We start from the raw sequence: 16,403 nt of genomic DNA, 5'->3' as shown, positions 1-16,403 counted from the left end.
CTAAAGTATCAACGTCACAAACAACGGAGTGGAGGCTTTTTAAAGAGGACGAGGAGAAGTAAGTTTGCATAGGGTGCCCCCTAAAGGTACATTTACATTTTCTGTGACCTTATTGACCTTCATAACTATGTCTGCCTTTAAATGTCTTGTATGTTTATATGTAGTAGTTCAGAGACATAGTAGTGTCTCACATTGGCTGTAATGAGGTGATGATGTGCTTGACAAAGAATATAATTAAACTAACAGTCTTTAATAACACTCTTTAAAAGACACAGGAAAACGCAAAAGATAAATAAATATAAACACAACCATGTAGAATGAAAATGCTTCTTTACTACTATAATCATTGATTCTGCACTGATTAGACTGAAAATCTGCTAGAAAGATTATCATTCAAAAATCTTGATGTGCTGAATATATAACTGATTATAAATGTTCACATAGATTGGATTGCTGTAGAGCTCAAATTAATTCTAGAATAGAATTGAAAATTTTCAGAATTCAACATTAATCTATCTATATATATGTGTGTGTATGAATAAATGCACACACACACACTGTATAAATGTTTTCTTGATTTATTCAAGTGTACATCAATTTCTAAAACCCTGAGTATTAATTATAAAAAGTGAAGTGTGCTGAAACATTTTCTAGGACCCTCAGAGATCACATAGTTTTTGTGTCTTTTGTGTCTTTTGTCTTACTGTGAATCTCTAGCACAGTAATAAACAGCTGTGTCTTCAGTCTTCAGGCTTTACACCTCTGGTGTCTAGAGACTGAGCATAATATGCACTCCCTTCCGGGAGTACGACCAGAAGAAGCTAATTGTATGTATCCAGCTCGAGCACTGGACACATACATCCACAGAGTTGCCCTGTGGAGAAAGATGTAACCATGGTTCCTCGATGGAATGAGATGCTGCGTCTCGATGACATACTCCCGGCACCCCTTCCAGTGTTTGCTTCTGATGCCAGCGGGGCGGCATGTGCTTTTATAGCTTCCTGGTCATTTACATCAGCCCGCCACTGATGTCACGCCCTTCCATTGGACGGATTGTACATGGTATTCAGAGTCGCTCACGTAAAATTTCAATGCAGTGTCTCGTTCCCTCGAGCAACCATGGTTATATACGTCACCTGAGATGTTATACTTTAATGTTACTTAATCTATGTTTACTTTTGTTCAGGTACATACAGTTTTTTTCTTAAATTAACCAACAATCTCTCACCAATTAACAACAATAATATTATGGTCAATAAAATAAAATGCATTAGAATTATAATCATTATGACAACGTGTATGAAAAAATGGCTCAAAACTCTCAAAGTACTTATTTTTTACTTATTGCCATTGTGATAATTCAGAAAACTATGTAGCCACTGTCTTGTCTTTTTTCTTCTTCTTTTTTTTTATAGCCAAAAAAGTTGTCATATTATGAGTAGTGTTTAATTTACTTGTTTAATTTACTTCTTATGTACTGCTTATTGTTACACCATTTACCATTTGATGACACTGATTGTTGATGTAATGAAGCCCAAGAGCCACCATCAGGCCTATTATGTGAGCAGTTCAAGATCAAACATATGCAAATACATTTTTTTTTAATAATTCTGCATATATATATAATTTTACTATAACAATAAATGCCCCCTTTTTTCCAGGTCCCCACTTTTGTCCTGTTAAGTTGTCCATGGTTTGTTATTTAATACTGACCCAATGTGGCCAAGTGGGGCCTAAGGTTGGTTAAAAAAATCAATGTTGATGGACATTCACCGGCATTGTTCAGTCATTTTAAGACATAGGGCCCTATCTTGCACCCAGCGCAATTGACTTTGTACACCGACGCATGTGTCATTCCTATTTTGCACCTGCGCAAAGCGCGCTTTTCCCTCCACAGCAGCACGTCGCTAAACTAGTGATTGAACTTGCGCTCCCTGGGCGGTTCAGCGCAAAAAAGGAGGCGTGTTCCGGCGCAAACAATCCCTGGTGCTATTTTACTGTTCCATTAAACAACTGCGCCACTGACCAGAAAAAACCTAGTCTAAAGTCAGTGGCGCGTTGCGCGTTGTTCATTATGCTATTTTAAGGGCGCATGCTTGACCATAATGTATAGCGTGCACAACGCGCATACACTTTGCTCATGTAATCTACACAGATGCAACAGTTATTTTTGCAAATCATAAATTGTTACACTAAAAAATATTAACACATGAGATGACGGAAATCATTGTGGTGTGCCACGAAGATGTGAAAAAATAGGCATAAATCTAGCTTACAAATTATTCAGGCTAATTGTAGTAATTAAGAATCAGACCTGTTTGAGGTCATATATGTATATAAGGACATCTGACAAATTGGTTTGTCCGTCAAGAACCAGGAAAAAAAATCGATGAAACAATTGTGGCTATTTCCTCCCACGCCAGTTTAACCGACGCTATTTTGGGTGGGTTTCTCCCATCGCCATACAACACAACTTCTCTGTCTTTCACTGCTCTTACAAGAACATCAGTCTCCTCGGCTGTGAACCGCTCCTGGCGTGCGCCTGGTAAATACGCCATAATAATAGCAATCCATAATGGAACTTGCGCACCTGCTTTTAAAGGGAATGTTGGATGACGCTCTGATTGGTTTATTTCACGTTACGCCCAAACCACACCTATGAATAATGAAGCTACTTCAGACCAACCCATTTTAGATTTGGAGCCATTTATCCCGCCGGGAAAATAGCAACAGCGCCGAGACCCGCCCACAAACTTACTTGCGCTTTGCGCTTTGACACTTGCGTTTCAGATCGTTAAAATAGGGCCCATATAGTTTCTAGCTCAGCAGGTAAGTGTTTGTTTGATTATTTGTTCTCAATTATTATTATTAGTAGTAGCAGCAGTAGTAGTAGTAGTAGTAGCAGTAATAGTTTATGGTATTTTTTCTTTCCCTGATGAATGTCATTAACTGGTATCTGTGTTGTTAGTTATTATGTGATGAAAGGAGTAATCTATACAATCTGGCTGCCCAACTGCATTCTTCCATCTTAGAAACATTGCCAAGCTACGAAACATGTTATCTGTTTCTGATGCAGAAAAGCTAGTTCATGCATTCATGACCTCTAGACTGGACTATTGTAATGCACTTCTAGGTGGTTGTCCTGCTTCGTCAATAAACAAGCTACAGGTAGTCCAAAATGCAGCAGCTAGAGTCCTTACGAGGTCAAGAAAATATGATCATATTACCCCAATTTTATAGTCTCTGCACTGGCTACCTATTAAGTTCTGTATCAATTACAAATTATTATTACTTACCTATAAGGGCCTAAATGGTTTAGCTCCTGTGTACCTAACTAGCCTTCTACCACGCTACAGCCCACTAAAGTCCACTAAAGGAGGTAGAGCTTTCTCACATTTGGCTCCCAAACTCTGGAATAGCCTTCCTGATAATGTTCGGGGTTCAGACACACTCTCTCTGTTTAAATCTAGATTAAAAACACATCTCTTTCGGCAAGCATACGAATAATGTATCTTTTAAATTGTGAGTGTAGTTGCATCTGATCAAAGGTGCATTTTTATTCATTAGCTTGGGTTAAACTAATTTTACTTTGTTGGATCAGCAGCTATGCTAACGATGTCTCTATTATGTTTCTATGTTTCTATGTTTACATCCCGTGGTTACTAGGATTTACACAAACTCCAGTCTGGATCCAGAACACCTGAGAAGAGATGATGCTGACCCTCAGAGGACCTCAGATGATGCTAACCCTGAATCAACAAACAGAACTAACAATTATTTCTACATGTGTGACTGCATCATATAATAACTTAATTAATAATATTGATAGTTCATCGTCTAGCTGACTACATCTTGTATTATTATTATTATTATTATTTCTAAAATCCTGTCAAATGTGCACAAACTACTAGCTACTACTAAATATTGTAGAAACATAATTTTCTGTAAAGTTGCTTTGTAACGATTTGTATTGTAAAAAGCGCTATACAAATAAACTTGAATTGAATTTAATTGAATCCATTATTACTGTAAGAGAAATTAAAAATACTGAATATTATGAACTGTACAGATTATACTTCATACAGAAACATACACTACTGTATAGTATGTATATAAATACTAGTCAGTATTGAAAAGCAAGTGTGAAAAGTGTAATTAAAGTTTAATAATTATTAAATAGTATTTATTTTTATTTTTTTGCATTTAGTACATTCAAAACAGATGAGCATTATGTTCCCTTTGAGTCGGTCACGTTCGACGTTATGAATGGGATCTTGACCGAGAGCCCAATCACCTTGAGTGGTACAATACGAGCCAATGGTACACAAAGTACTTTGGTCTGCGGAATTTGCATCGCGAGCTCCGCCCCGCCGAGCTGGTATATAAGGAGCAACGCGAGCAACTCGCATTCAAGCTTTCGCTTCGGAGCCGAGCACATCCCTTGCTGCAATCACCGGAGTGTTTACAAGCAAGAGCTGGTGTTGGTGTGACGGTGCGATTCAGCGGTTCGTCATGGGTTTCCTGCGACAGCTCTCGCGTTCCCCTGAGCGCTTCAACACCCCTAAAAGAGCAATTTATCTCACAAAAGAGATACAGCCCGATTTGCGTCTTTTTAAAGATGTCATTTTGCGCGAGTGTTTCTGGGTGCGGTCGATATATCGCTCCTCGTGACGGTCACGATCGCTGTGTCATGTGTCTGTGCTTCCAGCACGCTGAGACTGCGTTCGTGGATGGCTCATGTTCTCATTGCGGGGACATGACCATCTCGGCGTTGAGATCGAGACTTGATTACCTTAAAAGGTATAGAGTCCCCTCTGCCACACCCCGTTCTAGCTCTTTTTCTCGTAAGAGGGCTACTTCGGCTGGTGGTCAGGGTGATCTGAGGGTTACTGTGTGGGCTTCCCGGACGAGCGAACCTCCTCGGGCCACACCCCACTCACATACGCCGCAGCCAGTTGAGTTCCCGGGATTGGGGTTGCTGGACCCTCTCAGGCTCCTGACATCTCATTCGGGGCTCGCGAAGAGGACCGTATGTCGATCGCCGCATCACAAGGCGGGCTTGAGTCCTCGGGAGATGAGGGTTTGGCTGCGTTGCCTCCCTCGGGAGTGCCAGCGTTGTCCGAGTCCGATCCCGATCTGACGGCGTGCTTTCCCGGGCAGCGGAGAGCATCGGGCTTGAGTGGAATCCTCCACCCTGTCCTGAGCGCTCAAGGCTGGACAATTGGACCGACCTCGCTCTCCGGGCAACGAAGGTCACTGCGCGCTCCTTGGGTCAGGTGATGTCCACTTTGGTGGTCCAGGAGCGCCACCTATGGCTGAACCTGGCAGACATGAGGGAGTCTGATCAGGCTCACCTCCTCAACTCCCCGGTCTTCCAGGATGGCCTCTTTGGCGACGCAGTAGAGAGCTTTGCCCAGCAGTTCTCTGCCGCCCAGAAGCAGTCTGAGGCCATCAGACACATCCTGCCCCGGCGGCCCACTGCTGCTTCCACCCTGCCGCTGACACAACCGCCTCAGCCTGCTCGTCACCGAGGGTGCCCCCCTGCGGCAGCTCAGCTCATTAGGAGATGGTAGCAGGGGGAGAATCCTTTGTTCTCATTTTCTTTTTGTTCCGCCACTGGCCCTGCGGCCGGTGGTACCCAAACCTTCACTAAAAGAGCTGTTTCCTCCTCCTCCGGGTCCCAAGAGGCCACGAACGACAGTTGGCGACGTGCTTCCTTGCCGCTCTTGTTCTCCTCTCCCCTTGCCAGTTTCCATGCAAAGACGGCTCAAGAACACTTCGCCTTCTCATGCCCTCTTTGCTACTTGGAGTCAGACTAGTGCCCGCACTCCGCCCCCGCTAAGGGACGCTATGCCTCCCATGCCGGGGCTGTCTGCTCCACCATGCTTCCCCACTGTGGGTACGCCTGTAGTCCCCTTGACCCCGCTGGTTCGGTTCCTGGGAGCCTGGCTAGGGCTACCCAGGCCTTCCCGCTGGCTCATCCGGATGCTCAGGCTCGGCTACACGATTCAGTTTGCCCGGTATCCCCCCAGGTTTCGGGGTGTCCGCACGACGATGGTGGGCAAACACTTCGGATACACTCAGGTAGACCTGTTTGCCTCTCCAGAAAATTCCCACTGCCAGTTGTTTTACTCCCTGACCGAGGGCACCCTCGGCACGGACGCCCTGGCACACAGCTGGCCGCTGGGCCTGCGCAAGTATGCGTTTCCCCTAGCGAGCCTTCTTGCACAGATGTTGTGCAAGATCAGGGAGGACGAGGAGCAGGTCCTCATGGTTGTGCCTTTTTGGCCCGGCCGGACCTGGTTCCCCGAACTTGTACTCCTCACGACAGCCCCTCCTTGGCCAATTCCTCTGAGGAGGGACCTTCTTTCTCAGAGATGGGGCACCCTCTGGCACCGACGTCCCGATCTGTGGAACCTACATGTGTGGGTTCTGGACGGGTCATGGAAGGTTAAGGTACCTTGCCACCACAGGTGGTAGCTACCATCACTTCAGCTAGAGCCATGTCCACCAGACATGCCTTGTGGAACCTCTTCGTCACTTGGTGCTCTTCACGGCGTGAGGACCCCTGGAAATGCCCAATTGGGTCAGTGCTTTCCTTTCTTCAGGAGGGGTTGGAACGAAGGCTGTCTCCTTCCACCCTCAAGGTCTACGTGGCTGCCATTTCGGCTCACCATAACCCTGTTGATGGTAAGTCTCTTGGGAGGCACGATCTGATCATCAGGTTCCCATTTTGTAAGGGACCCCAAACGTTGAACGTGACCGACTGAAAGGGAACGTCTTGGTTACGTATGTGACCCTCGTTCCCTGAAGGAGGGAACGGAGATGTTACGTCCCCTTGGTACTTTGTGTACCATTGGCTCGTTTTATACCACTCGAAGGTGATTGGGCTCTCGGGCGAGATCCCATTCGTAACGTCTCCATTCCCTCCTTCATGGAATAAGGGTTACATACGTAACCAAGACGTTACTTAAGAGCTTGTAATTCATACATGTCCCAGCATTTCATTTCCCATGATGAGTTTCCGAACAGTGTTTCTGTTGCACAATAGCATAATATACTGACTTCAATCTTCAGCTGACTCATGTGCAGATAGAGATTACAGCTGTGCTTAGATGCTGTTAATCTGCCTTCCACTGACTGAGCTAAGCTCTTATAAGCATCTGAATAATAATACATCTATTCCAGTCCTTTTCCATGTTTTTTTTTTGCGGCTCCAATACATGTGAGTGCTACTAACAGTAAACCCACTGCAGGCACAGCTCAGTTTGTAGGAAGCACCTGGAGAAACAACTACTGACTGTTCAGACTGTGTGAGCACAACCTGCAGATAAACACAACATTTAGAATTATGAATATGAATATTTACACAAAAAAACTGTTTGTTTATCCAGGGGATTTACTTAGAAGATACAGCAGCCAGCAACAGCAAGAGAAATGAAGTGAACATGGTTTGTATGAAGGCTGAACCGGTGATGAGTCCTGCACTCCACCGTGTAGCTTTTTAAATTAGGGCTGGTTATTTTAATGCGTTAATTATATTAATTAATTATGGAGAAAAATAACGCATTCAAATTATTAATGCATTTAATGTACTTGCCCCGCCGCAGACCTGTGTGGATCATCTGCCATTTCATACGGTCGAATATGAGGCAGGGCAACAACTTACTGTGTGATGGAGCCTAGAGACCTAGGCCTACCTGTTTAAAATTGTGGCTCATATTTACATCACAAGTACAATATCATATGAGGTGCAAATGTGATACTCATCTTATACAACAGTTCATTAAGAAGTTAATATTGTACTATTTTAGATGCAATGTTGTCTGTTTTGCTCAATTTTGCCAACCAAAATATAAAGACAAATCAGAACTGTTCGTCCCCGAGCAATCTACAGCGGCATTTCATTTCTTAATCCACATTTTGAACGAATTCGGTGAACCATTTGGTGCATTGAACCATTGGCCATAGTCATGTTGGCTTTGAAGTGGCACTGCACAGACCGATCGGTGTTTGACATCAAAGTACAGCAAAAGCGATACAATAGCACAAGGAGTTGTCTGCTCTCTAAAGCTCATGTGGTTCCTTGACACGCACCGATCGGTCTGATGGTGATGACCCTCTTCAAGAAGAACAAGCCTATTGATTCAATGAACCATTCACAAATAACCATTGACTTCACTCCTAAATGAATCTGCCATTTGAACAAATCAAATGAATGCATAAATGTCTCGATGACTTAATCATCAAGACATTTACCACCATCTACTAGCAGTTTTAGTTTATTATTTAGAGTATAATTTTATTAGAGAAATAATTTTATATTTTTCATAGTAATAATAATAAAATTAAGAAAATAAATTATTAAAGTTATAGTTCACCAAACCAAAAATTACAATTCTGTCATCATTTACTCACTTGGTCCAAAAGAGTATATGTAATAAATTTTATCAAACAAAACGTTTCTTGCTGAACCTACTTTTTGTAATATCTGTTTGATGATTTGCACAACAGTAACTTCAGATTACCTTTTCAAAGTTGTTTCTACAAATTTGATGTGCGATTTAATTAGATTAATTAAATTAATTAATCTAATTAATTTTACAATTAAATAAATCACCAAGTCATGTAATAAATTTGATTTAAAAATGTAACTGCTTACCATCCCTAGTTTAAATGTGAAACAGACATCAGTTAATTTGCATTGAAACCTTGAATTAGCAAAAACTCAGGAGTTTAATCCAATGAGGTTCATTTCATGAACAATAGTATACCTCCTAATGATATGAAAATAATATTGTACATGCATGCAGCTATTTTTTTATTTTTATTTTTTTGTTTCTCCACATACTCTTTTAAAAATATTTTGGTATTTTAATCATGCAGAGTCCTATTACATCTGTTTGTTTAGTTTCTGCAATGTTATTTTGTTAAGATAGGCTCTAGAGACCTATTTGCTTGTTTTTATGTCACAGTACAAACATTACCAAACAACAGAATGACACGAGCTTTGTTGAATTGTCCTTATTCAATTATTTTGTGTAGACAGATATTTTGTCTTATCTGTCTACTTTCTTGGCAGGTTTTGTGGATAGTACTACAGTTATTTGAGTCACTGTGTCTCTCTTGCACAATAATACACAGCAGTGTCTTCATTCTTCAGGCTGTTCATCTGCAGATACACCTGCTTCCTACTGTTGTCTCTGGAGATAGTGAACCTTCCTTGGACAGACCGAGAGTAATGTGTTTCTTGGCCATCAGATCTGATCAATGCCAACCATTCCAGCTCTTTTCCATTCTTCTGTCTGATCCAAACCATCCAGTAGCCAGCAATGTCCAAACCAGAGGCTGTACATGTCAGTTTATGAGATTCTCCAGGTTTCAGGACTGCAGCCTCAGACTCAGTCAGTGTTTGACACCAACAATCTGCAAAATAAAACATGAGATCATTATACATTTGTGTACATTTAGATAAATATACAATCATATTCTGAACAGTAAAGTCTGGAATCATACATTGAGAAGCCAGCAACAGTAATGTAAATCCCAAGATTTTATGTTCCATAATTGTGTACTGAAATTTTGAGCTGTACAGTGATACAGAACTGATTATGAAGGGTTTAAGAAGGTCATAAATTTGCATAATTTATTTAAATATTCAGTTAGGAATGTATCGTATATAAGCAGTGGAATCATATTTCTGAGTCTCACGCACACTATATATTTATTTATTTACCTTTTTATTCATTTATTCATTTACTTCATTTTTTAGTAATTAATTTAATTTATCGAATTTAACGAATAAACCATATTAAGAATATTTTTATATAATTTATATTTAAGTAATTTCATCGACTTTTAATTATTGCCACATTTTGTTTCCAATAATAAATGTGCAGATTGTTTAAAGCGTTTATTGATTTAGGTCTTATTATTATATATCTTAGGTTTTGTTTTATTGTATTTAAATTTTTTTGTCCTTTAAAGTATACTGTGCTTGTAGATGTTTCTCTGGAGATGATGAACTTATTTTTTAATGAATCCTTGTAGTCTATTCCTCCTCCAGCATGGATCATGCCGATGAACTCAAGAATCTTCCCCTGAGTGAGTTGGATTCCCATGCTAAACATGGACAAAGTTTCAAAAATTAAGTTGTACATTTGAAGGAGTATTTTTGTTCCCAAAATACTCCTTCCGGTTTGTCACAAGTTTCGGAAAGTTTTTTTTTTGAGCATGACTCTTTGTCGGGGGGAAATAGTTCTGTGAAATTAAAGAATGGCACTACTCAAAGATTTAATTTGGAAAGAGGAGTTAGGCAAGGCTGCCCAGTCTCAGTTTACCTCTTTCTTATTGTTGCTCAGGTGTTTTGTCACTTTATTAAATCATCCAATTTAAAAGGAATTCAAGTTGAAGAGAGAAGTGTTCTGATAAGTCAGTTGGCTGATGACACGGCTCTTTTCCTGAAAAATGTTGATCAAATTCAGTCAGCGGTCAAGATCATTGAAGTTTTTTCCAGTGCCTCAGGGCTTTGTCTTAATTTACAAAAATGTGAACTATTTGCTTTAAAAAGTTGCCATTACAGAAATATATGTAATATCCCTGTAAAGGATTCTCCTACTTATTTGGGTATGGTTATTACTAAAAATGAGCAGGAGAGAATCTCACAAAATTTTGACCCAGTGATTAAAAAAGTAAAGAACATATTTAATATTTGGTTGCAGAGAGACTTGTCTCTCAAAGGTCGTGTTCTGCTGGCTAAAGCGGAAGGTATTTCAAGGCTTACTTATATAGCTTCCTCAATACACTCCGATAATAAAACAAATAAGATAATTGATCAAATTATGCTGAATTTTTTGTGGAAAAACCGTATACACTATATTAGAAAATCTGTTATTGTTAATTCATATAAAAATGGAGGGCTTGATTATTTAGATTTTTCTATTTTAAATAACACTTTCAAAATTAACTGGTTGAAATATTTTCTAAAAAAACACTGATTCTGTTTGGAATATGATATCTAAATCGGTTTTTGACAAACTTGGTGGACTTTCATTTTTGCTTATGTGTGATTATAAAATCGAGAAACTTCCAGTTAAACTGTCAGCTTTTCACAGGCAAGCACTTTTGGCTTGGAAGTTAATTTGCAAGCATAATTTTTCTCCACATCATTATTACATCTGGAATAATTGTAATATTTTATACAAACATAAGAGTATATTTTTGAAAACTTGGTTTGATGAGGGCATTCTTGTGGTTGGTCAGTTGTTGAATTATCAGGGGTATTTAATGACTTATGATGAGTTTCTTTCATACTTCAACCTCCCTGTTTCCCCTAAAGAATTTGCCTCTGTAATTGGTGCTATCTCTTTGGGTGTTGTTTCTCTATGTAGAGGTATTTCATACTCTAAACGTGTGTCTTTATTGCATCTTACTGATACGATTTGTGGTAAAGTTTGTTTTTCGACAAGCAAAAATAATAAGGCTATACGTTCCCTTTTTCAAAAAGAACTTGTAAGTAAAACACATGTTATTTCCTATTGGTCAAGGTTTATTGGAACTATTAATTGGAATAAGGTCTGGTTGTTACCTAATAAATATATTCTTACAAATAAGGTCAAGGAAATTTCGTTCAAGATACTAAATTTTACCCTGCTAAACATTTTCTATCCAAATTTAACAAAGACATTGATGTAAATTGCTCATTTTGTTTTTTGCAGCCAGAAACTGTACCTCATATTTTCTGGCACTGTCGGTATACCAAAAGGCTGTGGTGGGAAGTTTCTAAATTTATAAATAACAAATTAAATTTTAATTTTCTTTTGTTATACGAACATGTAATATTTGTTTTTTTACAATATGAAAAGAGTATGGAAAAGGAAGCGTATATTATTAATCTTTTGATTATTTTAGTTAAGTTTCATATTCATAGGTGCAAATTTACTAATCAGAAACCTTTATTTTCTGTGGTATTGAAAGATTTAGAAAATTATATGGTTTCCATTAAGGACAGTACAAACAAAAAAGCTGTTAAAACCATGTATTTGTTGAATAATTTTAAGATTTTGTGAAATGTCAAAGCCTTTAATTCTTTGTTTGGTCTATTGAGTTTTATTTTTATTCAATTTTTGTATTTTACATTTGTGTATCTTTAACCCTGGCATTTTATTTTATTTTCTATTTTCTATTTTTATTCTTTTTGTGTGTGTGTGTTCATTTTCTGTAATTGTTATTCATGCAATAAAAAAAAAAAAAAAAAAAGCATGGCTCTTTGTGACGTTAGATGGAGCGGAATTTCCTTACATGGGTCCTAGGGCGCTTCTGCCGGAAGAGCGCGCACTCCCCTAATAGCGAGGCTGAGCAGCACAGACAGTTCACTGATCAGAGCGATTCACTGATCAGAGCGAGAGCGTCGCGAAAAGTCACAAAAGGAGTGTGTTTTTGGTTGCCAGGGCAAGACAACCCTTCACAGATTACCAAAAAAAAAAAAAAAACAGCATTAAGGGACCAGTGGATGGAGTTTATTTTTACAGAGCATCAGCGGAGTTGTGCAAGTGTTTGTGTTTGTTCCCCTGCATTTCGAAGATGCTTGTTCACAAGGCCCAGTTTGACGCCGGATTTGCGTATCGTATATATTTCTTAAGGATGATGCAATCCCAAAGAAAAAGGGTCACGATCATGTGTTGGAACCGCAGGCGGTGAGTAAAACTGCTTCAAATATCTCTGCCTCCTTGTTAGTGCGTCCCCTCCCATGCCAGAGACCCGGGTTCGAGCCCCGCTCGGAGCGAGTCGTTGCTGCTGCTGCTTTCGTTCAGTTTCAGCCTCTGGATCTGATTCTGGATCATAAATAAACGGCTGAATCTGACTGTAAGCTATGGTTTGTTTTGGAGGATGGGATTTCCCTCACGGTAATGTCACAGCTTCCAAACGCTCTCAACGCAAAAGCCTATTCGCGCTCGTGATTCTTTAGCTCCGCCCACACGTCACGCCTCCAGTCGGTCGTGTTTTTCCGGGAAAAATCGGTACAGACTATATTTCTCTTATGAATATAATAAAACTAAAGACTTTTTGGATTTATGAAGGATGCAGTACTACTCTATATGTACTCAAGATTAACAGGATATTGAGTGAAAACGAGCATTTCACCCCCCCTTTAAAGATTTGTACTAACAAGGTGTGACAAACATCAATAGAATCACAAAACAGAAAAAAATCATGATTTTATTAGTGGTTCTTCTCAGCTTCATGGAAACTTAAGGGAATTATACACAGCAACTGTGGGGATGGGTATAAAAACTGGATAATTTGCATTTTGAGTATTGATAATGTGTGTGTGCACAGGGTAAATATTGAAAGATGGATCTCCAAGAAACACAAGTTTTGCCACCATTTACTCATTTCAGAAAGTTAATTGTGGAATTTTATATATATATATCTTTTCTTTGCACTTAAAGGTTCTTTTTTGAACTCTAAAGGTTCAATCTCTTCTAAGAGTGTGTATTTACATTTACATAAAAATTTAGCATAGCTTTTTTTGATATCTTGTATCACTGCTATTCTATGCATAGCTGATGTATATCCTCCACTGCTACACCGATTAAAACTTTATAAACTCATAAATCATGCAGTAATGACATCAAACTAGACTTTTATATTTTCTGAAGTGTTTGCCCATATAAATCTCATCCTAGTTGCCAGTGCTTAGTTGTAGAACAGGGTAAAAGGTGGGCCTATGCTTAATTTCTTAATTTAGCTTTATTAATGAATTCATTAATGAATAAACAAATTACTATGTTGTGAAAAGCTTTTGGCGATGATTCAGAACAGAAATTTAATTTTTTCATAATTTAATATGCCCTGAGATTAACAACTTGGTTAAGACTCTAAACACAAGATTGCAGCATTATATTTTCATATATTTAAGTTCATTCTTGTAACGGGGTCAGTAGTTTTTGTCAGGTCCTGCAGTATTTTGTCTTACTGTGAGTCTCTAGCACAGTAATAAACAGCTGTGTCTTCAATCTTCAGGCTTTTCACCTCTAAATGCAGCATGTTTTTGCTGGTGTCTTTGGTGATGGAGAACTTTCCCTGTAGAGACTGAGCATAATATGCACTTGAGCCAGTGTCTATAAATCCAATCCACTCCAGTGCTTTCCCTGGTTTCTGACGGATCCAGCCCATCCAGTAGCTGCTCACTGAGAATCCAGACACAGTGCAGGACAGAGTCACTGATTCTCCAGGCTTTTTCACCACAGAATCTGAGGAGGTCAAAGACTGACCACTAACAGCTGAAAAAGATAAAACAAATCATGTTAGATGATTTAGAAGAGTGAAACTACAACAGTAATATAGAACTAATGGGAGTTTCTCACATGAAATAATTATCAGCAGGAGTCCATACAGTAGCATCTCCATCTCCGCAGTAAAACAGTGATAGTTACACTGCAGATGTTTGTCACTGGACACATGCACTGACTGAAAGTTTAGCTTTTATCAGTTTTTGAGTGTGGGAGACACTGACCCTTCCCACAAAATTATTTGCATCTTTGCAGGTTTGCAGATCTGTAGTTTAATGCAGTAATCTGATAATTATTACAGTAGACAAGGGGAAAATCTTCACTTATATATTAATAACTGAGTTATACATGTAAATTATTTTACTTTTTTCTCAGTAATTATTTATCATCAGCATTGCTCAGTCTTTTTCCAAACAGTTTCTGGTTAGCAGGTAAGGTTTTTTTATTTTATTTTTGTTCTTTATCTTTAAGGTAAGGCTTATAAGATCTGTGTGTGATGGTGTTTCAAACAGGCCTTATACCACTTCAGAGACTCTTTTTCATATTGTATAACCAACATATCGTCAGTCCACCATCATGTTTCTCATGAATAGTTTTTGAACAGGTGCTTGTATTTGTGCTTCCACTGTGTCTCTTGCACAGTAATACACTGCAGTGTCTTCAGTCTTTAACTGACTCATGTGCAGATAGAGATTAGAGCTGTCCTTAGATGCTGTGAATCTGCCCTGAACTGACTGAGCTGAGTTCTTATTAGAATCATCATAATAATAAATAATCCATTCCAGTCCTTTTCCAGGTGCCTGACGGATCCAGTTCATGTAAGCGCTACTAAGAGTAAACCCACTGCAGGCACAGGTCAGTTTGTAGGAAGCACCTGGAGACACAACTACTGACTGTTCAGACTGTGTGAGCACAACCTGAGAGTCAATACCTGTGGATAAAAACAACATGTAGAATTATAAATATGGATATTTACAATAAAAACTATTTGTTTTATCCAGGGAATTCACTTACAAGACACAGCAGCCAGCAACAGCAAGAGAAATGAAGTGAACATGGTTTAGATGAAGGCTGATCTGGTGATGAGTCCTGCACTCCACAGTGTAGCTGTTTAAATATGAAACAGACATCAGTTCATTTGCATTGAAACCTTGAATTAGCAAAAACTGTGGAGTCTGTTGAGCTTGAGACCAGTGAGGTGCATTTTATGTTCAATAGTACCACCTTTTGATATGGAAATTGTACTTATGTGACAATAGTAAACGTTTCTGTTGTTTGATTTGAAATCTTTGTAAATTATATGTACACATTATGTAATAATATGTATTAATTTATTTGATGTATATCTGGTATATTTCTGGTATTTTTTATTGACTTTTAATTACAAATAAACAATTACCAGTTCTCTAAGGAATTATCATTCTGTCATTAATTATAAATTTTCATGTTATTGTCTTGCTTTCTTCTGTGGAACAGAAAAGTAAATATTCTGGCTGCTTTTTTTCCCATGTAATATAAAAGAGGTTTGATTCTGTCAAAGTCCAAAATGATTAAATGCCATTAAATATTTTATTATTGTAATCATTTAGCTTGAATTTCTGTGTTTTGAGAAGTAAAATCCTATAGGGTTGGAAAGACATTGTGACACATTGTTTTGATTTTGAGGTAAATTATTCCTTTAATATGATACATTCTGTTTTTGTTATGTGTATTATGGGAATTATTAGTGTTCATGTGGATGAGAACCTGACCAATAACCCAAAAATTTGAATTTTTCGCTACATAAGACATTAACTGATGATTTTGTTTTGGATTACATGTGGATTTTTGTTTTTGTTTAGTTTTTTTTTTCAGTTACAATACTGACAAAACAGGATTGGATGTAATGTCTGTACGTCTGTAAAACTGCCTAAATAAATCCCAGAGGTGAGAGATGTCTCCACAAGACTTGGCAAACCCCATGTTCTATTGTTTCTGCAGAGAGCAGTGTGGAGCTCAGAACACAATACAGCGCATCTGCGACTGATTCCACTGGCCTGGAGGCTGAAGTCAGGCGTTTCTGTCAGGCCTGCCCAACCTGCCAACGGACATCACAGTGGTCCCCCAGCC

General features: G+C 39.0%; 1 gene segment (V, D, J or C); it reads right to left on the bottom strand.

The window, feature by feature from the left end:
* Positions 1 to 14,795: 14,795 nt before the first annotated feature.
* Positions 14,796 to 15,474, bottom strand: LOC113094494 (immunoglobulin heavy variable 3-30-3-like). The segment is given in 2 exon segments: positions 14,796 to 15,225; positions 15,309 to 15,474. Coding segments are annotated over 2 exon segments (411 nt in total).
* Positions 15,475 to 16,403: the final 929 nt, after the last annotated feature.

The sequence above is a fragment of the Carassius auratus genome, unplaced genomic scaffold (genome assembly GCF_003368295.1).
Source record: "Carassius auratus strain Wakin unplaced genomic scaffold, ASM336829v1 scaf_tig00215399, whole genome shotgun sequence".
Taxonomy (NCBI): domain Eukaryota; kingdom Metazoa; phylum Chordata; class Actinopteri; order Cypriniformes; family Cyprinidae; genus Carassius; species Carassius auratus.
The sequence above is the reverse complement of the archived record's forward strand: the minus strand, read 5'-3'. Positions and strand labels throughout refer to the sequence as shown.